At 42.0% G+C, this 22,295-nt stretch overlaps 1 protein-coding gene across 2 annotated transcripts; it reads right to left on the reverse strand.

Annotated features, from left to right (window-relative positions):
- Nucleotides 1-75: 75 nt before the first annotated feature.
- Nucleotides 76-14,846, reverse strand: NONO (non-POU domain containing octamer binding). Of its 2 annotated transcripts, XM_046673254.1 has the most exons (12): nt 14,709-14,844; nt 14,011-14,067; nt 8,936-9,095; nt 7,778-7,971; nt 5,437-5,738; nt 4,386-4,481; nt 3,992-4,188; nt 3,562-3,646; nt 3,040-3,142; nt 2,421-2,460; nt 2,084-2,193; nt 76-1,096 (listed from the first exon to the last, which is right to left on the reverse strand). In XM_046673254.1, the coding sequence occupies exons 3-12, from the start codon at nt 9,084-9,086 to the stop codon at nt 962-964; spliced, it is 1,413 nt and encodes a 470-aa protein (XP_046529210.1). In that variant the 5' UTR covers nt 9,087-9,095; nt 14,011-14,067; nt 14,709-14,844; the 3' UTR covers nt 76-961. The 2 variants fall into 2 exon arrangements, with proteins under 2 accessions (XP_046529210.1, XP_046529211.1); XM_046673255.1 differs by lacking the exon at nt 14,011-14,067 and having other exon boundaries at nt 14,709-14,846.
- Nucleotides 14,847-22,295: the final 7,449 nt, after the last annotated feature.

The following is a 22,295-nucleotide window of genomic DNA, read 5'->3' on the forward strand; positions in this document are numbered from 1 at the left end:
TCATCCTTATAGAGCCCAGTGCTCATATCCTGAGACAGAACTCCCTCCCTTCCCCTTCAAAAATAGCACAGAAAATTAAAAGGCTTAAAATGTATTTTAATAAGTTGATGCTGCATTACTGCTCCATTTTTCAGAAAAACTCCAAAGGTATCAGGGACAAATCAAACATGGTACACCAATAAAAAATGCACAGCGTAACTACCTAAGATAGGCAAGGCTAAGAGTTACTGTCCCACCTTCAGCACACAGCAACCCTGTTCCCAAGATTGTACTAAGCCTACCAAGAAAAGCTGTGAACAGCAACATCATAGACACAAAACGGCCATTCCTGGGTTGTCTTCACCCAAGAAAAAGATGGAGGCAAGTTAACACAAGATTTTTTAAAAGATATACTAAAATGAAAATCACTAAGAGAAAACGTCTTCCTTAGGACATGAAGGGGTAATATATGGGATATAACAGAACCGTATGCACGTTGTCTGTGACCTCTGCGGACATTTGCCTGAATTCCCACCTGGGAGTGAATGGAGCAATGGGGCTAAGGTCATTGGGGGACATTTGGTTTTTTGTGGTATATGTGGCAGTGTCTCAGGGATTGGGGGGGTGTATGAATGAGAAAGCAAACAGAACAGGATGGACAAAGAATGGAATGATTAAGATTAATGGGGGCTCTAACTGGATCCATTTGCCATGGTTCCCCCCCAGGCCCTCAACACTCACATGAGACTTCAGGAATGCACCACACAGAATTGATTAAACGAAATACCACACAGAACTGATTTGTTACATATCGCCCCTCCCTTGCCCTCTGCCTCCAGCATACTCCCTAGAGTAAGTTGTACAGGCAGGGAAGACCTAACTATTGGGAGGAATCCCTAACACTTTTCCAGGGTAGAATTCTGGCTAGTCCAAAAAGGGTCCTTCTTTTAGGGGTTTTGGGAAACTAGACACTGCAATTTTATTAGTATCGGCGACGTTTGTTCGGAGCAAATTCAGCTCCAGGAGCTGCACGGTTGAACGCAGGAGGGGTTCCACCAATTGCCCCAATTCCTTCCATTGTAGCAGCTTGACCAAAGCGTTCAGTTGTTGGTGGGGTCTTAAAGAGAAAAAGAGAGCAATGTTACAATACAACCTATGTCCTAAGCTTCCTACCCATCTGTAGTCCCTCCCCTGGAGGCCAAGTCCACTCAACTATTCGAGGGTCCCAGCACTAGGGGTGACTAAGCCTGTTTAGAACTCTAGCAGATATCGGTGAAAGGAAGGTTGCCTGAATTATGGACCCACCCCACCATCCTACCTTTAACTTTTTATCCTTATTCTTATTGGCTAAGCAATATTACATACTCAATTCCTAGGGTGGATAAGTTCTAGCCAAGTCCTTTTTCCTGAACTAGGTATTTGGACAAGGGCAGACCATCACTCTTCAGTAACCTTAAGCCTATCTAGTTTTAACATTTTGACACTAGAACTAAAACCACCTCAGGACTATATAAGCCATAAAGGCTTCTGGATTCACATCTATTCTATGTGATAATGCCTCACCTTCATTGCCTGCCCTCCAAAAAAGAACCTGTTCACCCAGGGTAGCAAGTAAACAGACTGGCCAGTCAGACTAAGGCATTTGCTTAACTCTTGATAAAGTATAGTTCGAGACCGGGCTTGCTCAAGATTCAAAAATAGGGGGCCGGCCCAGTGGCTAAGTTGGCACGTTCCGCTTCTCAGCGGCCTGGGGTTCGCCAGTTCGGATCCCGGGTGCGGACATGGCACCGCTTGGCAAAAAGCCATGCTGTGGTAGGTGTCCCACATATAAAATAGAGGAAGATAGGCATGGATGTTAGCTCAGGGCCAGTCTTCCTCAGCAAAAAGAGGAGGATTAACAGTAGTTAGCTCAGGTCTAATCTTCCTCAAAAAAAAAAAAGAAAAGATCAAAAATAAAGATCTTGAGGTTACATTTAATGGATAACAGTGGTCCTAAAGACTGATATCTGAAGCAAAATCATGGCAGGCCCAGAGACTATGAAGGCAATGTCCTTTCTCTTTGTATCACCATTCTGAGTTAGTGTAGGGTCCTGCAGATTATTACCAATCCCAAGGTTCCATCTGGCATCATAGTAGCAGGTCCTGGAGGAGCTGGGGTACCAGCTGGCACAGGAGCAGGGGGCATGGCGCCTCTGTTGTTTATGCCCATAGCACCTGAAAAGCAGAGTAGTGTGATCAGTACAGGAGACAGAGATTCGGTCTCTTTCTGTGCCAAAGGAAACAATTCAGTAAGACCTTTAGGCTAATACATGTTACACCCAAAAAACAATGCTCCTGGAAATGTCAATCCTTTAAATCTGGACTGGGTAGGAGAAACCACATAATTCATGAGAGATGAGACAAAAAAGGAAATCAGAACCATTAACCTCTTAAGTCCTTACCTCCCATAGCCATCTGGCCCATCCGTATCTCCTGCTCTCTCTGAAAAACAAAAAACACTCAAGACAGTCCAAGACAGCACTGCATACTACCACAATCCACTGAGGACCAGACACTAAGGGAAGCAGATAGAGTGATAACACATCTCATGTGCACTGAGACCAAGCTGAGAAACACTGACAACAGCTCCTTGCTAGTTGTGCAGTGAGTTCAAGGTCAGAGCCTCCTAATCAGGAACAGGAGGAGAGGTGAAAGGAAAGGGGGAGAGACAGTTGATTTCTTCCAGGGCTGCAACCTGTACAACTTCCAGGACATCAGAAGACTAGTCAAGGTTGCTACAAGACTGAATATATCTCATCCTACAGTCACTGAGTCTAAAGAACATTCACTGGCCCTAGCTTTTCATTCTAAATTGCCAGTGAGGAATTTGGGAGTTGAAAGGGAGAAACTCCCTTTCAAACCTCACCTTTCCTTCCTATGAATTCTTCTTTCTAAAAGGAGTCTCATGGAATAGAAGAACTGGTCATAACCTGGTATATTTTATAGTCTTAGTGGACAATTCATGGTGGGTTTGTCATATGATGACTGGCCTGATACATTATGGGCACATGGGAGATATACCGCATCAGGGAAGGTTCCCTTGAATCCTTCCTGCTGTCGCCGCATCATTTCTTCCTGTTGTCGTCGCATCTCTTCCTCCCGGCGCCTGCGCTCCTCCTCCTGCCTACAGAGTCACCAAGGTATTTAAGCAGAGGCCTTCCAGAACTTGAGCAAATTATCTAAAAAGGGGACTCAGCCAAGAAGATCAAGAGTCTACTGAAAACTATCATAGCTCTCCAGGAAACTCACTGTTAAATGTGCCCAGCCCCAAAGCAACCCAAATGTGTCCTTCAGGGAAAAAAGTTCTTTCCCAAAGGAGCCTCATGAGACCAGCACTCAGCTCCTTTCTCTTTAGTGCAACCTTGGCAATTCTTAGAACCACGGGCAGCTGAGACACTGCCCATTCAAAGAGAGAACTTGAGAAGCAGCCAGGAAATACGTGCCAACATATTTACAGATGCATGAGGTAGCAGAGCGGTAGGAAGCAGGAGTGAGACATTACCTTTCAGAGCTGTCAGAGACAAAGGCTTTGGGAACAGTTACCTGAGCTCCAGCTGCTTTCGCTTTTGCACTTCTTGGTTGTGCAGCTCTTCCATCCTCCGAAGTTCTTCTTGGCGCCTCATCAAATCTAGAAAAACAACAGACTGATTGAGAGTATTTTTCATTCTCCTCAGATAGGCCCAATAATTTTCCATAAATAAAGATCCAGAAACCAAAGGGGATATATAATCCCTGAGTGGCCATCCAAGGTATCCAGATTCCAAAAATGAAGTCAAACCTATTATTTCCTTCTCCACAGAATCCAGTATTCTCTGCCACATCTCCAAGCTCATTTGCCTACCAAGATCAACAAAATATTTCAGAGAATAAAAGTAGAGGTTTAGGCCTTTCTCTACTGATTGATACAAGGAAACTCCTGAAAAAAGTTATTTTGTCCTCCTTCCAGTTTTAGGACTTAAAGGCCTATACTCACCCTGCCTCATTAGCATGACCTGGTGCTCATGGCGAGCAGCCTCCATCTCCATCTCCAGCTTCTCACGCGCTTCCTTGATGTTGCGGTCCACTTGGTCCTGCTGCTGCTTCTCCATCTCAATGAGTGCCTTCCAGCGCATGGCATACTCATACTCAAAGGAGCCAGGCTGTGCAAATCTTGGTGGCTGCTCTCGCTCCCTATAAATAAGGTTCCTGGGTTACTAAAACTTTGTCCAAGATTCCCCCAACTCATAAACACTGCATTCCTGCTGAGGGCCAAGATAATGGCTGCCAGTGAACACATATACTAAAAACCTGCCTCTTTTACACATCCCTTTACAAGCTTCCTTAAGAATAGGCAAACATCAAACAAGGAATCTGTCAGCACCACATACTTGTGAAATTGCTGGTTCTTTATAACCAGCTTCTCTGGAAGTCCCTCTTCATCATCTAACTGGTCCATGGGCTCCACAGTCACAGGCCGAGGAAATCTGGGAGAAAGAAAGAAACTTCAGTGTTAATCAACTATACCCTACCCTAGACTTCCTCTCCACATCTGCCACTGGCACAAGGAACTAGTTAGGGGTCAGGACTGCACAATTAAACATCCTTCTGAAAGGGCTTTAAATCCAGCCCCAAGTAACCAAGTCCTTTTAATGGCATTATGTGGAACCTGGGGTTGATAGCATGGAGTCAGGCTTCAGATCTCCGCATACAGCCTTAAAAAAGATATTCAAAGTAGATAGATATGGTACTTCAGTACAGCATAAATATCCAGACGACGACTTGGGGTAAATACTAAGAGAGATGTTGTGTGCAGACAACAACTTTTCAGAGTTCTAAAACTTCAAAGTAAGGGGAAATTTAACACTGATTAAATGACAATCTACTGAAGACTGAAAAGCTTTTTTCTTTTTTTTTTTTAAGATTTTCTTTCCCTTTTTCTCCCCAAAAGCCCCCTGGTACATAGTTGTATATTTTAGTTGTGGGTTGAAAAGGTTTATTTCTTAATCCTCACACCATTCCCATTAACTTAGAATTACATTGAAACCCATACTACAAAGCTGAACTAGTATCAAAATTTTTCTTTTTGGGGGGGGGGGGCAAGACTAGCCCTGAGCTAACTACTGCCAGTCCTCCTCTTTTTTGCTGAGGAAGCCTGGCCCTGAGCTAACATCCATGCCCATCTTCCTCTACTTTATATGTGGGATGCCTACCACAGCATGGCACGCCAAGCGGTGCCATGTCCGCACCCGGGATCCGAACCGGCGAACCCCGGGCCGCCGAGAAGCGGAACATGCGAACTTAACCGCTGCGCCACTGGGCCAGCCCAGTATCAAAAATTTTTAAATGAACACAGGAATATGGTTCCTAGAGGCTAACTTCCCAGACCACAGGAGGAAGTAGCAATCTAAGGTCTATTTCTGAAAACGAGCCCTCACTCACGTGGTTAGCAGGAAGGAGCCTTCACTGCATCTATCCAGAGCTTTCCGAGCAGCTGGCTTCCCTGAGAATTCAACGATGCCTTTTCCTGAGGGCCTTCCTCGATCATCCACAATGACTACAGCCCTCTCCACCTGGCCGAACACAGAAAAGGCTTCCTCTAGCAGTTCGTTGGACACATACTGAGGAAGGTTTCGGACAGTAAGGGATGCACTATGGCAGGCAAAGCGCACACGCAGCTGCTTTCCACGGAGTGGCATGTTGTCCAGCTCCACTTTGGCAATCTCCGCTAGGGTTCGTGTTTCCTAGGAAGCAGAGGAAAATTAGAGTAACTCAGTGTGACAAGGACTACTCGCACAGCCATCAAGAGTCTAAAGTAGCATAGCTCAATACAAAATGTCTCTAAAAAACCTTGGCGACATGCATACAAAGAAACATGGATAGAACTGGAAGAATGGAATTTGTGTGTTTCAGATAACTCTTTGGTTAGCCTAATTCCTCTGATGACCTTGCAATAAATCAATTGGAAATTCTAGAAGTCACTACTACTTACATGGTATCACAGATTATTTCCCAAAGTGGTAAACGATCATCTGGACAATAATGACCAGCCTAAAACCTACCCTTACAATTCAGCAGCCAGAACAGTTTAATTTTCGCTAACTATATACACAAGTTTAACCAGAAGCGCTTATGCCCTCAAGAGGCCTCTTTAGAACCACAGTCCTTGATGGGACTCCCTTTATGTTACTAAAGAGGAATCTGAGTCCCAGAGAAAATGACTTGCCTGTATAGTCTTGAGTTAGTGGTAGATCTGGAATGAAAACTAGTTCTGACCACCACGTCCAGTGATCTTGCTAGCACATTTATGTTCCTCATTTATGGAGATAGATAATTCCTAGAAAAGTTTCCCCCATACACTTAAACATGTTTCCTAAATCAGATTTTTAAAAAAGATTTACACTTAAAAATGGTTAAGTGCTAAATTTTTTTTTGAGTTCATAATAGTTTACCATCAATGTGAGATTTCAGTTGTACATTATTTCTTGACTGTCACCACATAAGCGCTCCCCTTCACCCCCTGTGCCCCGCCAGCCCCCTTCCCCTGATAACCACTGAACTATTTAGTTTGTCCATGTCTTTGTTTATATTCCACATGAGTGAAATCATCTGGTGTTTGTCCTTCTCAAATTTTATGTGTATTTTAACACAATTAAAACTTCCAAAAAAAAAATAGATACAAATAAAACTGTCCCCTGGGGCCAGCCCCATGGCCAAGTGGTTAAGTTCACCTGCTCCGCTCTGGCGGCCCAGGGTTTCACTGGTTCGGATCCTCGGCGCGGACATGGCACCGCTTGTCAGGCCATGCTGAGGCGGCATCCCACATGCCACAACTAGAAGGATCCGCAACTAAAATATACAACTATGTACTGGGGGGATTTCAGGAGAAAAAGCAGGAAAAAAAAAAAGATTGGCAACATTTGTTAGCTCAGGCGCCAATCTTTAAAAAAAACAAACAAAAACTGTCTCCTCATGGTTTGAAGTCTTTTTTTTTTTTTTTTTTTTTAAAGATTGGCACCTGAGCTAACATCTGTTGCCAATCTTCTTTTTCTTCCCTTCTCCCCAAAGCCCCTCCAGGCTTCATAGTTGTATATTCTAGTTGTGACTGCCTCTGGTTGTGCTATGTGGGACACTGCCTCATCGTGGCTTCATGAGCGGTGCCACACCCGCACCCAGGATCCGAACCAGCAAAACCCTGGGGCACTGAAGCAGAGCGTGTGAACTTAACCACTCGGCCACTGGGCCGGCCCCTGAAGAGTCTTAAGTAAGACAATACATGTGTAAGGGCTTTGGAAATAAACTATATAAACCTTGATCATTACTAAAATAAAAACCTTTTTCATTTTTTCTGGAAAAAAATTAACATACTAAAATATTCATGGGAGGGTAGTAAATAAGGAAAAGATACAGATAAAACAAGATTAACTATGAATTGATATTTATTGAAGCTGGGCAATGAGTATGTGCAGGTTTATTACACTATTCTGTCTACTTCTGCATGTTTGAAATTTCCCAGCTAAAACCAAGAAAGTTCCAAAGGGCATACTCTAGCCCCAGTATCCTAGGCAAATAAACCTATGTTGTCCTTCAAACAACACAAAACTCTATGAGGAAAAATAAAAACAAAATCTGCATTTTTTGTTTTATTCCACCAACTACAACTACAAGCTTTTAATAAACAGACCATCTGAGAATTATTTCCACTGCCTAATTTTCCATATCCATTATTCCCCAGCTTCCCCACCTTTTAGAGCACATGCCCTAAAAGCCCACAGTTGCTCACCAAGCGGATAAAGCCAAAGCCCTTATCCTTATGAATGAAGACTTCGCCTGCCTTCCCATATTTCTCAAATAGTTTCCTCATTTCCTCCTCAGTGATGTCAGGAGGAAGATTGCCCACAAAGAGCCGGCTACGTTGGGTGAAGGTCTTCTCTCCTGGTTTCCTAAAATTCTTCAGGTCAATAGTCAAGCCTTCATCTGAGAGAAGACACATAGTCACTCAAAAGACTGGGGAAAGAGATTTACAGTCACATTATCAAAGAGCTACAACTGCTGCTAGACTAGGAAACCTAATTGCTGTAGAAAAAGTCAAACACCATTTCCCAATGCAATCTATCCATTAACTACTTATCAGTAAACTGCACCTTAGAACATGAAAGCGTACAGATCTGGGGGACTTCTCAACAGCTCTTCTATGGGCCAGGAGCCAACCTAGACTAAGTCAAAGATAGGAAGACAATGCAGGAGCTATCGGCCAAAGAGAAAATTAAGCAAGTCAAGGAGTCTTATGTCAGAAGGGATCAGGATTTTTAAATTTAAAACACAATTGCTCCATTTTCCCAATCTCTCACCAATCTTCTTAACCTTAACAGTTCCCATTTCAGGCTTGGGGTAATGGAATGACAAGAAATGAGTTACGAAAGAGTATTCTTTGTAGGAATCTCTGGAAATAAAGAAGGTTGAGGTTGCTTCTAGTCTTAGAGGCACACAATAGGTGCTCAAAGTTTGCTGAATGAATGAGAATGTACCGTTAAAGACTTTTTACTCTAATTAAAAAGGGGCTGGCACAGGCCCCAGACTAAAAGTATAATACTCAGCACCAGACTTCTCCATTAAGTCTTAAAGACTTGTTCTGTATTCTCTAACTATCAGCCATCTGATGATTACCTCTAAGAACCAAGCTCCGAGCAGGTATCTTTTAGCAGTAGAATGTGCCAACACAGCAAAGCAACCTGTACTCAGCTGCTATCCTACAACATGTCTGCTCCCTGTTTCAGAGACTCAGTCTTTTGCTAAGTATTAAGAAGTAAATAGGGAAAAGGAGAACAAAGGTGTGCCACAAAGACCTATTCCTTTATAATCCCAAGAGACTAATCTAAAAACCAAGAAACCATTCCCAAGAGGGAACCTATTTCTACCCCGTTACCTAATATGCACTCACTTTGGCTGCTGGCTTGTTGACCATTTGCAGGGATGGGTGGTGGCGGTGGCTGCTGCTGTTGCTGCTGGTGGTGTTGCTGGTGGTGATGCTGATGATGCTTCCTTGGAGTATGGTTTTGCTTCTCCAAGTTAAAGGTTTTATTGCTCTGCATTTTTGCACCCTAAAAAGAAAAAGTGGACTATCAAATACATCCAGTGCTTAGCATGCAATCCCTCACCTTCCCGATGACCTATATGTCATTAATCACCTTTCATATCCTGGCTTTTGCTAGATCCAAACAATTGGTTATTCTGAACAAGTATGGTGAAGGACTATAACTCAAAAATCTAAAAATAATCAGACATTAGCAGTTATGTTGCACATAAGAACTAGACAAGTACTAGATGAGAACAGCTTGCACTAGAATGACTTGAGGAACCTTCCAGTTTAATAATTCTACCTATGAATAGGTAAGTACTTTTCCAAAAGAACTACCCTCCCCCAATAGCCCTATCATAACGTTAAAGCACATTTTAAAAACACAATGAATGAAACAGACTCTACTTATCACAAGGACAAGGACTAATAAGTCTTGTTATTCTCTGGCACCTTGCACAGTCCTGGCCTGCAGGAGATACTGTGGAATGAACGCAGGAAAAACATGGGCTGTGGAGTTTTGAAGCACGGTCCTAATGCTTACTTACTAGCTACGTACTACTTAGTTAATTACTTCTGCACTGGTTTCTTAAGCTACTATAAAGAGGATAATAAAAATAGCTACCTCTCAAGGTAGCTATGAGGATTAATAAATGTGAAAACACGAGTTCAGTACTGGCATACAGTAAATACTGTTGATAATCACAACAGAAAGATAAATAGCTACCAAAGCAACAAAAACAGCAAATACAAAACGATGAACATGCAATCATAAAATGTTAAATTCTGTCAACTAAAGATCAACGTTAAGATTAAAAGAAAACAAAATGAAGATTCCTGGTACAATCCAGACTGAATTCAAAAGTGAATAGTTTTAAAACGGCAATTTTCTAATTGATCAAGTTAACAAGCCGAGGACAGTCTTCCTCATCCAAGGCCAGTTCCTCAGTCAACGAAATAAAAGGGCAAAGTCAATCCTAAATCCTCTCCCCTAAACACAAGACCCTCTAGTCAGAATTTAGCTGAAAGATGCAGAAAAGGACCTTTTCATGAACGCTGTATTGTTATCGTTATATGATTCCTTTAAAATAGAGAAAATTAGGGGCTGGCCCCATGGCCGAGTGGGGTTAAGTCTGTGCGCTCCGCTGCTGGCGGCCCAGTGTTTCGTTGGTTCCAATCCTGGGCACGGACATGGCACTGCTCATCAAACCACACTGAGGCAGCGTCCCACATGCTACAACTAGAAGGACCCACAACGAAGAATATACAACTATGTACTGGGGGGCTTTGGGGAGAAAAAGGAAAAAATAAAATCTTTAAAAAAAAAATAGAGAAAATTATATCCCTCAGATGAAGAAAATGTGACAAAGGCTTGATAACTGTTGATTTTGGAGGATGGGTATATGAGAATACTTTTATGTGTATGAAAACTTCCCTAATAATTTTATATCATATCCTACCAAAACTGAAAACATCAATGCAATTCTGTATCCACAAGTTGTTTCATAGTAGGTCACCAGAACCGTCAAGATGTCCATATTCTCTAACTCAGGAATCTACTCCTACAAATTTATCCTAAGAATATAATTTTAAAATTTAAAAACTATGTCCATGAAATAGTCACTGTAACGGACTTTATGGTAACAAAACAATAAAAATGACCTAAATACCCAGGAGCATGGTTTTTAATAAATCATGGTACATCTATATAATGGAATTAGTTACACAGCATTAAAAATTATGAAGACAATATAAACATGAAAAACGTTTGATGCTTTAAGAGGGAAAGGATTTTGGGGAAAAAAATGCATGAATGTAGACAAGGAACAGGAAGTGGGCAAAAATAAAAAGTGTCCTGCTTATAGGTTATTGATAATTATTTTACTATTTTTTTTTCTTTTTTACTAATTCAGTCAAAAAATATTCACTGAATGCTTACTATCTGCTAGGCACTATTCTAGGTGCTTGGGCTGCATCAATGAGGAAAGCAAAGATTCTTGCCTCCACATAGTACTTAAAGAGGTGTAAGCGCCATGGGAAAATAAAGAATGGGGGTGGGGGGGCAAAGCGGATAGGGAGTAGAAGGGGGGGATGGCCGTTATAAAGAGAGCTGTGAGGTAGGCCTCCCTGGAAAGTTGACATTTAAGCCAAAGCTTGAATTTTTCTCACTTATATAACTCCATCAATCTTGTTTCTCATTAATAAGGTACCTCTTACAAACTACAGAAATATAATATAGAAAACTTATATGTAATATAGGAATGTAATATAAAATCTTTAATATAGAAAACTTAGAAATAAAAACAAAAAATAAAAATCCAACGATTCACGGTTAAAAAATAGTCACTGTTAACATTTTGGTATACCCTTCCAGTCACTGATTTACATATTTATATGTAGTCTAAATGGGATATTGTAAAAACTATTTTGCAACCTGCCTTTTCTACTTTATGATACATGATGAACAGCTTTCATGTCACTAAATCTTCTACATTAATTGTTGATGGACACAGTATTCAGCTGTCAACCAAGCCCCTATTGTGTTGGACAGTTGAGTTGTTTCTAATTTTCCACCATTATAAACAATGCTCATAGCTAAATCTTGGGCACATCCATGAGTAAATATTCTTCCCACAATTTCCATTTTTGCTTATTTACCTTCCAAAATATACATTTATCATTTCAATAACCGCAATCATAATGTACCATTGTATATTCCGCTTTTTCTCATTTCTATAGTATCAATTAACATTTTTAATGGCTACATAAAGTCCACCTGGATGTACACTAATTTACTAAATTATTCCCTAATCTGAAACATTTAGGTGATTTCCTTAGGATACATTTTAAAAATAGAATAATTGAATCTATCTTTGTGACGCTTGCCACTAATGCAGCATGGTTTTCTCAAAAAATTCTAACAACTTTTAACACCATGAATAGGTGTAGCAGTTTCACAGCAAACGGGATACCAAAAAAACAAAAGGAAAGAAAGGAAATCATGTTTTTAAAAATAAGATATAAAAGTAGGAAATTAAAACATACAAAATTTAAAGTCTACCCCAGCAAGAGTTAAGGTGAACACTAGAATCAGGTCTTTCCCTATTTGAGTCCCAGGTATTGAACACCTCCCTTCCCCTGACCCCAAAGTGGCCTACAGCAGAAACGCGAATTATCCTCACAGCCATTTCTCCAACTACAATTCTTCTTACCACCTCTGGCTAGAATCCAAGGAATCTCTTTTTTTTTCTTCAGCCTTTAATTTAGGAGTCAGTAGCCCCAGCCTCAGTACTTTGCATCCCATTCAGGAATCCACAATTTATATTTACATGTTAATAGAAATCCTTATAGAGACTCATTCAAAGCTGAAATAGTAAAAACTATACATTTACATCTTAACTACACCTCCACTCCATTTCAAGGCCATGTTACAACTTCTTAGGAGAAATGACGTACCTCCTTGAGGATAAAGTGCTGGGATGTTCTAAACCATTTAAGATTACTTCAAGGGAGGTTATTTTTGGTTTTAGAAAGTGTAAATTGTAGCTCGGTAGTTAAGATGATAATACCAGATATTTATCAACCATTATATGCTAGGCACTAAGTCTGCATTATCTCATTTAGTGCTCACAACTATTATTCTTCCGGATAAGAAAACTGACGCCCACCCAAGGTCCCAGAGTGTGATGGAGCATGGAGTGGAACTCAGGTCTGTTGAACTCTAAAGCTCATATTCATCACTATGCTACTAGCTTTGTAATCAAACTCACCTTGATTTCAGAGTTTAGAGTCTAACAAACTTACTAGCCATGTCACCTAACTTCTGAGCCTCAGTTTCCTCATTTGTAAGATGGGGGGGGACAATATCTACCCCACAGGACTGATTATTTTAAGGACTAAATGAGATCATGTACACAGCAGGCACTTGTTCCTGCTGGCAATCACTACTCCTCTTTCCACATATGGTGGGTGCTCCAGTTAGACAAATGCCATCAATTACATTCTTCCTCCGCTCTTCTGGATTCTTTCTGCAGAAACCATTTTTTTATAACCAAATTGCCTACTTTTGTGTTTCTGAATAAATGCTTCCATAATGCTCATCTTTCTAATCTTTCCCTTCAGTTTATTCTTTCCCAAGCAGGCACTCAGGGTGAAGACTGAATTAACATTGCATAAATTACCTAAAACAGTGTCCACAAAGTAGCAAGTACTCTCAGTAAGTATTGTCTCTATCACCTACTTCGGATGACGACCACCAACAGAATCTAGAAATATGTGCAGAAATCTCCTGAGTAATAAATTCACTGACCCCTAACCATTGGGCCTCTGAGAACAAAGCACGAAAATCAGCAGCAAAGACCTCTGTCTATTTATCTGTCCTAAAGACTAACCCCGACGAAGGACTCTCTTGAGAGAAAATATGTATTGCTGGTTTAGAAAGACTGGCGCTATTGGGCACGCCACAGTTGCACAAATGTTGTTTAGGTACAGGATCAAACACGACATCACGCACACTTGAAATCTAGATAAACGTCCCCTCAGTTTTCAGAAAAAGGATCAACTTTTTCAGCGGGAACAGCGGGGAAAATCTGGTGAAAGTCTACCAGACAGAGATGGCCGCGTAGACACGGACCGGCCTGCAGGCTGCAGAACGCAGCGACACGGTGAAACCCTTCTCTAAGAGCTTCTCAGGCCCTTTCGTTTAATAACAAGGAAGTTGGACAAAGACACAGTGTAAATCTAGCCAGCGTCCCCCGCACCAGAGTCGCCAGATTTGTCAAATAAAAATACACAACATACAGTTAAATTTAGATTTCAGATTGAAAATGATTTTTAAGTATACGTCCCATGCAACATATACTAAATAATTTGTCTACGTGAAATTCACATTGAACCGGGCATCCTGCATTTTCTCTGGCAACTCTGCCCCCTACACCTACCTCAACTTCCACTGAAGACAGCCAAGAGCCTCCCGGTCCTCTGTAAGCTCGACCTCTCTGTTAAGAACACAAAGAACGGTGTCGGCTTACAAGAGTTCCTCCAAAGGCAGAATACCCGATAAGAAATCCACGAAATTCATTTCCATTTTAAAAAGTGATGCTATCAACGGGTCGAGTAACCAGGCAACAGGAGGCAAGAAAAGGGCCTGCAGGGGCCTGCCTCGGAGGCGGCGGGCGGGCGAGCCGCGGCACCTCCCGGCGGGGAGCTCGGACAAAGCCCGCCGGCCGGGCCGCCGCTCCCGCGCGCGGCGTTAAGGGCCCCGCGAGGCCGCGAGGAGCAGCGCCGAGCCAGCGCCTCCCCCGCCCCGCGCCGCTCCGGGCCCGCAGGCCAGGGCGACGCCAGGGCCGGGGCACTTCCTGACGGGGCTCCGACTCAAAGACCAGTCGCACAAAGGAGCGGGGCGGGAAAGGAAACGAAAGCCAGGTGAAGGCAGGCGGCCAGGCCACTTGAGAGCGACAGGCCCCCGCGGGTGGGCTGAGGAAGCCGTGTGGCGGCGGGGACAAGGCCTCAAGGGGCCTTGGGACCAAGGGCCAACCTCCCTCCAAATCGAGCCTCGCCTTTAGCCTCTTCCTTCACCGATTGTCGCGAGAAACCCTACTCCCCTCTCAAACAAGCACTCTGTCGTCCCCAAACTCACCCTCCACCGACTGTTTTCTCCTCAGAGTAACGGCGACGCTACACGGCCTCTACCGTCCCGAGAAAAGAGCGCGCGACCGCCGGAAACGAGCCGACGGAGCTCGGCGCCTCCCAAGGGGTACAAACTGGCCTTCTCGACTGGTTATGTGACCTGCCAATCAAGGTTTATCTTCAGAGGCGGAATCGTTTTTCCGCCATTTCTTCGATTCTATTGGCTACCGAAGGCGAAAGACTGGAATTCGTGTGAACGACAGATGGGGACAAAGAGCGAGGCTTTGTACCTAATGCGCATGCGCGAGTTGCGTCCGCTAGAGACCAAAAAAAAAAAAAAAGAAGGGGGGAGGGGGAGGGAGGGGATGGAGGGGGAGGGGGGGGGGTGGGGGGGTAGGGAGGGGGATGGAGGGGTAGGGAGGGGGATGGAGGGTCGGAAGGAGAAACATAAACGGACTAACCGAAAGACTCAAAGACCAAGTGATGGGAGGGGGAAAAAGGAAGAGAGAGGAAAGTGGAGAGAGAGAAGGGGAGAAAATGTGCACGTAGGCGTGCTCTGAGAATTCCTGCACTGCGCCTGTGCAAGAAGCAAGAGTAACAATGTCATTGTATTCAGTGTAGTACATCTAGCCTTTTCCTACTGAAAAATGCCCCGCCATGTTTCTTTTTTCACACTTCCTCATTAGGGCTTGCACTCTGACACTCCATACTTAATCAGATTTCTAGTTGCTCCTCCTGCTGCCAGGTCTGCTCATGAAGTCCAGCTGAAATAGTCATCACTCTGGTTATGGTTATGGTTATAGAAATGGGGGCGGGGGGGGGCGATTGCTACCTTAGTCTCTATGTGATGACACAGAATTGTAAACAGCACCCTCAATTTCCATGGTAACCAGGGAACCCAGAGGTCCAAACACCACTGTTGCTCCTGTGATTTACAGAGAGATTCCACAGGTGTCATCATTGCCATGGATACATTGTAGGCCTCCAGATCAGACTGATTTTGTAAGCCATAGGACGCCAATCAGGTAATCACCTTCATTTTTCAGTCTTGCCTAACTAGCCCTGTGGTTAATCAAGGGCTACAAGGCTCAACTGATAGGAGTTTGTAGTTAATTCCCACTAATTAACTAATTCACACTCAGGGTTTCAGTGTCCCAATTCGCTCCACCTTACAGGGGACGCAGTGATCAAGACCTGCGCTGTCCAATAGAACCTTCTGCAATGATAGTAATGTTCTATATCTGCTCTGTTCAGTACAGTAGCTACTGGTCATATGTGGCCATTGAGGGCTTGAACTATGATAAGTACGACTGAGGAACTGAATTATTAATTCTATTTCATTTTAATTAGCTAAAATTTAAATAGTCACATATGGCTAATGGCTACCATACTGGACATACCTAGACCAATGGTTCTCAAACTTTTTGAGAATAAATAACACCTCTATTATGAAAAAAGAAATATTACCTCTATTCTGAAAAAGACTTTTTTTTTCCTGCTCATGGAAAAAAAAATCAAACAATACCCAAGAGTATAAAGACAAATGTCTCTCCCTCTGCTCATGTCAATGGTTACAATTAGGACCACTTTCTTGCATTTCTATTCTCTGTGTTTGTGCTGTCCTGGTCAAAGAGAAATGTTTATACTTTTTTTTTTTTTGGTGTGGAAGATTGGCCCTGAGCTAACATCTGTTGCCAATCCTCCTCTTTTTGCTTGAGGAAGATTGTGGCTGAGCTAACATCTGTGCCAATCTTCCTCTATTTTGCACGTGGGATGCTGCCACAGCATGGCTTAATGAGTGGTGTGTAAGTCCATGCCCAGGATCCAAATCTGCAAACCCTGGGCCGCTGAAGCGGAGCACACAAACTCAAGCCCACCATGCCAACGGGCTGGCCCCATTTATACTTTTTTTGTACATGTACAATTAAGCTATACATACTTTTCTGAGTCATGACTTTCCCACTTAAAAAATACTTTAATTGGAGATAGCCCAGTGGCACAATGGTTAAGTGCACACGTTCCGCTTTGGCAGGCCGGGGTTCACCGGTTCGGATCCCGGGTGCGGACATGGCACCACTTGGCAAGCCATGCTGTGGCAGGCATCCCACATATAACATAGAGGAAGATGGGCACGGATGTTACCTCAGGGCCAGTCTTCCTCAGCCAAAAGAGGAGGATTGGCAGCAGTTAGCTCAGGGCTAATCTTCCTCAAAAAAAAACCCAAAAACTTTAGCTATCTTTCCATATAAATGCATAAAGATCTATGAGGCATTTTTGTTTTTGGTGAGGAAGATTGTCCCTGAGCTATCATCTATGCCAATCTTCCTCTATTTTGTATGTGGGATGCCGCCACAGCATGACTTGTTGAGCAGTGTGTAGGTCCGTGCCCGGGATCCAAACCTGTGAACCCTGGGCCGCCGAAGCGGAGTGTGAGAACTTAACCATTATACCACCAGACCAGCCCCTAGGAGGACTTTTTAAATATCAAATATTTTATAGACTCCCACGTGATGGTTTTTTCTATCTGTTGAGTTAAAAAATACATAGTTACAAAAAAGCTACTATAGATTCAATAATATTTTAATGAATTTGTACTTAATCACAATAACTGTTTACATTGGAAAACTAAAGTAGCAAATTGAAAGAAAAATTTTTGTACATTTGTGTATCTTCTCAAGGTAATCACAACATAAGCAGAGAAATGTTAATATAAACAAATAATTGCAATAGTATAGGCAAATAAAGTAATTGCAGCATATTAGAGGTAAAGTAACCCAAAGGCAGCACAGCTCTGCTTGAGTGGAGCAGGAATGGCTTCACAGGAAAGAACACCTTTGAATCGGGTCTTAACCAAGAGGTTGAAGTCGGAGAGAACAATGTGCAAAGGGTCAGAGGCAGAATGACCTATGTTTTAGGTAATTTGTCATGACTGAAGAGAAGTGGGGAGGCTGAGTGAAAGGAAATTAGGCTAGAGAGATGGACATAGGCCAAATAATTAAGGGCCTGTGCCATGCTTAGAAGTTTGTACTTTCATCTGTAGGTGATGGGGAGACATTGAGGTTTTTTAAAAAAATAACATGGTTTTTTTTCTGATTATAAAAGTAATATATGTTTATTGAGGGGAAAATTCGAAAATACACAGAAGTATAAAAATCATCATAATCCCACTATGTAGAAATAACTGTTAACATTTTGATATATTTTCTTCCAGACTATCTATCACAGATATACACGTTTGTGTGTTCAGATATATAGAGAGAGTGAGAGTGAGAGAGAAAGAGACTGAGAGAGACAAAGAGAATAATTTTTTCCCATGTATGATAGTTTTGAACTTCAGAAAGATCACTGTATTAGTTTCCTGAGGCTGCTGTAAAAAATTACCACAAACTTGGTGGCTAAAACAACAGAAACTTATTCTCTCACAGTTCTTGAAGCCAGAAGTCTGAAATCAGTATCACTGAGATAAAATCAAGGTGCTAGCAGGGCCAGGATCCCTCAGGAGGCTCTAGCGGACCCTGTTTCTTGTCTCTTCCAGCTTCTGGTGGCTGCTGGCATTCCTTACTTTGTGTCTGCATCACTCCAGTTTCTGCCCCCGTGGTCACATGGCCTTTTCCTCTTCTCTGTGTGTCAAATCTCCCTCTGCCTCTCTCTTATAAGAACCCTTGTCATTGCATTTAGGGTCCACCTGGATAATCTCCCCATCTTAAGATTCTTAACTTAAGGGCTGGCCCGGTAGCACAGCGGTTAAGTGCGCACGTTCTGCTTTGGCGGCCTGGGGTTTGGCGCTTCAGATCCTGGGTGCGGACAGGGCACAGCTTGGCAAGCCATGTTGTGGTAGGCATCCCACAAGTAAAGTAGAGGAAGATGGGCACGGATGTTAGCTCAAGGCCAGTCTTCCTCAGCAAAAAGAGGAGGATTGGCGGCAGATGTTAGCTCAGGGCTGATCTTCCTCAAAAAAAAAAAAAAAAAAGATTCTTAATCACATATGCAAAGTTCTACTTTTTTTTTTCCATATAAGGTAACATTCACAGGCTCCGGGAATTAGGACATGGACATCTTTTGGGGGGGGTCATTATTCAGCTTACCACAATCATCCTGGCAACAGTTTGTAGAGAAGATTGGAGGAGATAAACTAGGAGATGGGGACACCAGTTAGAATACAATAATAATAATTTCAAATGACAGATGAGGAAGGCCTGAACTAAGACAGTAGTTGTAGGGATAGAGAAGAGGAAACCAAATCCAAATATTTAGAAGGTAGGATCAAAGGGACTTAACAACCAATTAAATGTAGGGGGTAAGCAGTAGAAGACTAGAATGATTCCCAGGTTTCTGTTTTGGGTGCCTGGTTGTCTGGTTGTGCCACTAGCCAGAACAGGAAATAGAGGAGGCAGAGGACCACTGGGGGGAAAGTCAATCAGTGCAGTTTTGGTCAAGTTGAGTTCAAGGTGAGAGGAGCCAGCCAAGCAACAGAGAAGAAGGATCCAAGCGAGGCTCTGAGAGGTCAATTATCGTTATCAATCACATAATATTTATTGAATACTTTCAAGATACTGAATATAATAATATGGGGTTTATCAGTACTAAAGATTTATGTCCTCAATAAATTATCAAGTAACTAGATAAACAGGCAACATCAATCAGGAAAAAGTGAACAGCCTAGTTTGCAAGACTCTGTCTAAAGGACAGTAAGTGGATGCCACCTGTATTCAACATTGTACTAGAGGTTCTAGCCAGAGCAATTGACAAGAAAAAGAAATAAAAGTATTCAAAATGTAAAGGAAGAAGTAAAACTATCTTTATTTGCAGATGGCATGATCTTGTATATAGAAAATCCTAAGGAATCCACTAAAAAATATATTAGAACTAATAAACGAGTTTGGCAGGGTTGCAGGATACAAGATCGATATACAGAAGTCAATTGTATTTCTATACATTTGCAATGAACAATTAGAAAATGAAATTAAGAAACAACTCCATTTACAATAACATGAAAAAGAATAAAATGGGGGGCCAGCTCCGTGGCCGAGTAAAGTTCGCACACTCCCCTTTGGCAGCCCAGGGTTTTGCTGGTTCGAATCCTAGGCACAGACATGGCACCGCTCGTCAGGCCATGCTGAGGTGGCGTCCCACATTGCACAACCAGAGGCACATCACAACTAGAATATACCACTATGTACTGAGGGGCTTTGGAGAGAAGAAAACATAAATTAAAAAAAAAAAAAAAAAAGATTGGCAACAGTTGTTAGCTCAGGTGCCAATCTTTAAAAAAAAAAAAGAACAAAATGCTTAGGGACAAATTTAACAAAAGAAACGTAAAACATACTTGGAAAACTACAAAACATTGTTGAAATAAATTCAAGAAGATCTAAATAAATGGACTTTGATTAATCAGATAAGTGTTAGCAAGGATGTGGAGAAACTAGAACTCTGCTGGTGGGAATATAAAATAGTGTAGGTACTTTGGAAGACAGTCTGGCAGTTCATCAAACAATTAGACATGAAGTTAGCATATGATCCAGAAATTCCACTCCTGGTTATCTACACAAGAGAACTGAAAACACGTGTTCACACAAAAAAATGTATATACGAATGTTTATAGCAGCATTATTCATAATAGGCAAAAGGTACAGCAACTGATGAATAGTTTAAAAAATATGGTATATCCATACAATGGGATATTATTTAGCCATAAAAAGAATGAAGTACTGATACACGCTACAAATGGATGGACCTTGAAATCATTATGCTAAATGAAAACAGCCAGTCACAAAAGACCACATATTATATGATTCCATTCATATGAAATGTCCAGAATAGGTGAATCTATGGAGACAGAAAGTAAAGTAGTGCTTGCATAGGGCTGTAGAGGATGGGGAGATGGGGGAAGATAGCTAAAGGGTACAGGGTTTCTTTTTTAAATGAAAAGTTTGTAAAATCAACTGTGACAATGGTTGCACATAACTGTGAATATACTAAAATCCATTGAATTGTACACTTTAAATGGGCAAATTGTGTAGTATATTAATTCTATCTCAATAAAGCTCTTATTTTTAAAAAGAAGTGGGACTCAAAGAAGTAATATGAACCTAAGTTTATTTCCCAAGGGACAGTGCCATAGAAGAAAGTCCTGTAGAGACCTTGGGAGTGACATAGACCTATGTGTGTCTCATAAAGTCAGTTGATCTCCTGTAGAGTTAATTGGGATATGTTGCCTCCGAAGTTCGGAGAGATGTTTGGACAGGAGAGAGTGAATATTAAAGAGTGAAGTATAGTTAGAATCACACTATTAAGTCAGACTGCCACCACTGGACTTGCTGATAAGGAGGAATAGGTGACTTTTCACTACATTACAGTTATTTTTCTTTTTAAAGATAAAGATGAAGATTTCTTATCTTTGCCTGCCTGCCTTTGCTCCCCTATTGTTTCACTCTTCTCTCTTTCCTTATTAAGTCTTATAGAAATATTACTACAATTTGAGTTCACTGGGGCTTTTTTCCCTTCTCTCTCCTTTATTCATTTGTCCATCAAGTCACCCAATAAACATTTACTGAGTATCTATCAGGGACTATTCTAGATGCTAGAGATAGAGATGAGTAAGAACTGGTCCCTATCGCTGAGGAGCTCACAGGTTAGTATTTTCCCAACATCTCCCTAAATACAGAGTTCCTTTTCTTCATTTCAGGGCATTTTAGAATGGTATAAAACATTAAATAAGAATCCATGTGTTTCAAGAACTGGGTCTAAAGAGTGAACCTCGTTCTAATCAAATGACTGCCAAATAGTACCTCCATTTGTTTGATCAAGTTATATGTAGCCTTGCCTGTGGTGAAAAAATAAAAATTTGACATCCAGCAGTACTTAGTTAAATAAAGCATGGTATGTCCAAATGATGCAATAACTTAGAGCCATTACAGTTATGTTGTAGAACACGTTACTGGGCGAACGCTCACTGCCTGACGTGCATAGAAGCTAATACTGCAGCACTGGCTTTTGAGAGAAGAGCAAGCTTTATTACATGGCTGACTAGCAAGGAGACAGGAGGCAAGGCTCAACTCTGTCTCCCAGAGCTGAAGTGAGGACAGAATTTAAGGAGCTGGGAGTGGGAGTGGTTATACAAAATGCTAACTTGGTGGAATCTGATTGGAGGGTGGAACTGTAACAGTCTTGTAAGTCTGATGTACTACACATCAAGGGACCCCTCACTTCTTATTAGGTTCCTCATTCTTCTTTTTCTTTATATTGAGTTCTGTAGTTGGGGAAGTTTTGGTTCCTAGGCAGCTTGAGGTCATCTGAAGACAAGGTTTCCATCTTCTGAGCATGCTCCAGCTACATGATTTACAGTTTTTGCTCGTTACCCCTGTAGAACAACTTTTGATATAACATTGTCATTGATACAACAGGATACAAGAAGGCCAGTACAAATTGGCCTATGATAGTTACAAATTCCCCCTTTTCTTTGTCCATTCCTTGTTCTTGAGGGATTAGTGACAGCAACTGTTCTAGCTACTTCCTGCTGGTTAGGGGTGCAGATTTAGGCTTTGAAGAATGAAATTGTTTCTCATTTAATTGCAAATATCTGGGGGTCCCAGAGTCC

Source organism: Equus quagga, chromosome 10, assembly GCF_021613505.1.
Source record: "Equus quagga isolate Etosha38 chromosome 10, UCLA_HA_Equagga_1.0, whole genome shotgun sequence".
NCBI classification, from domain to species: Eukaryota; Metazoa; Chordata; class Mammalia; order Perissodactyla; family Equidae; genus Equus; species Equus quagga.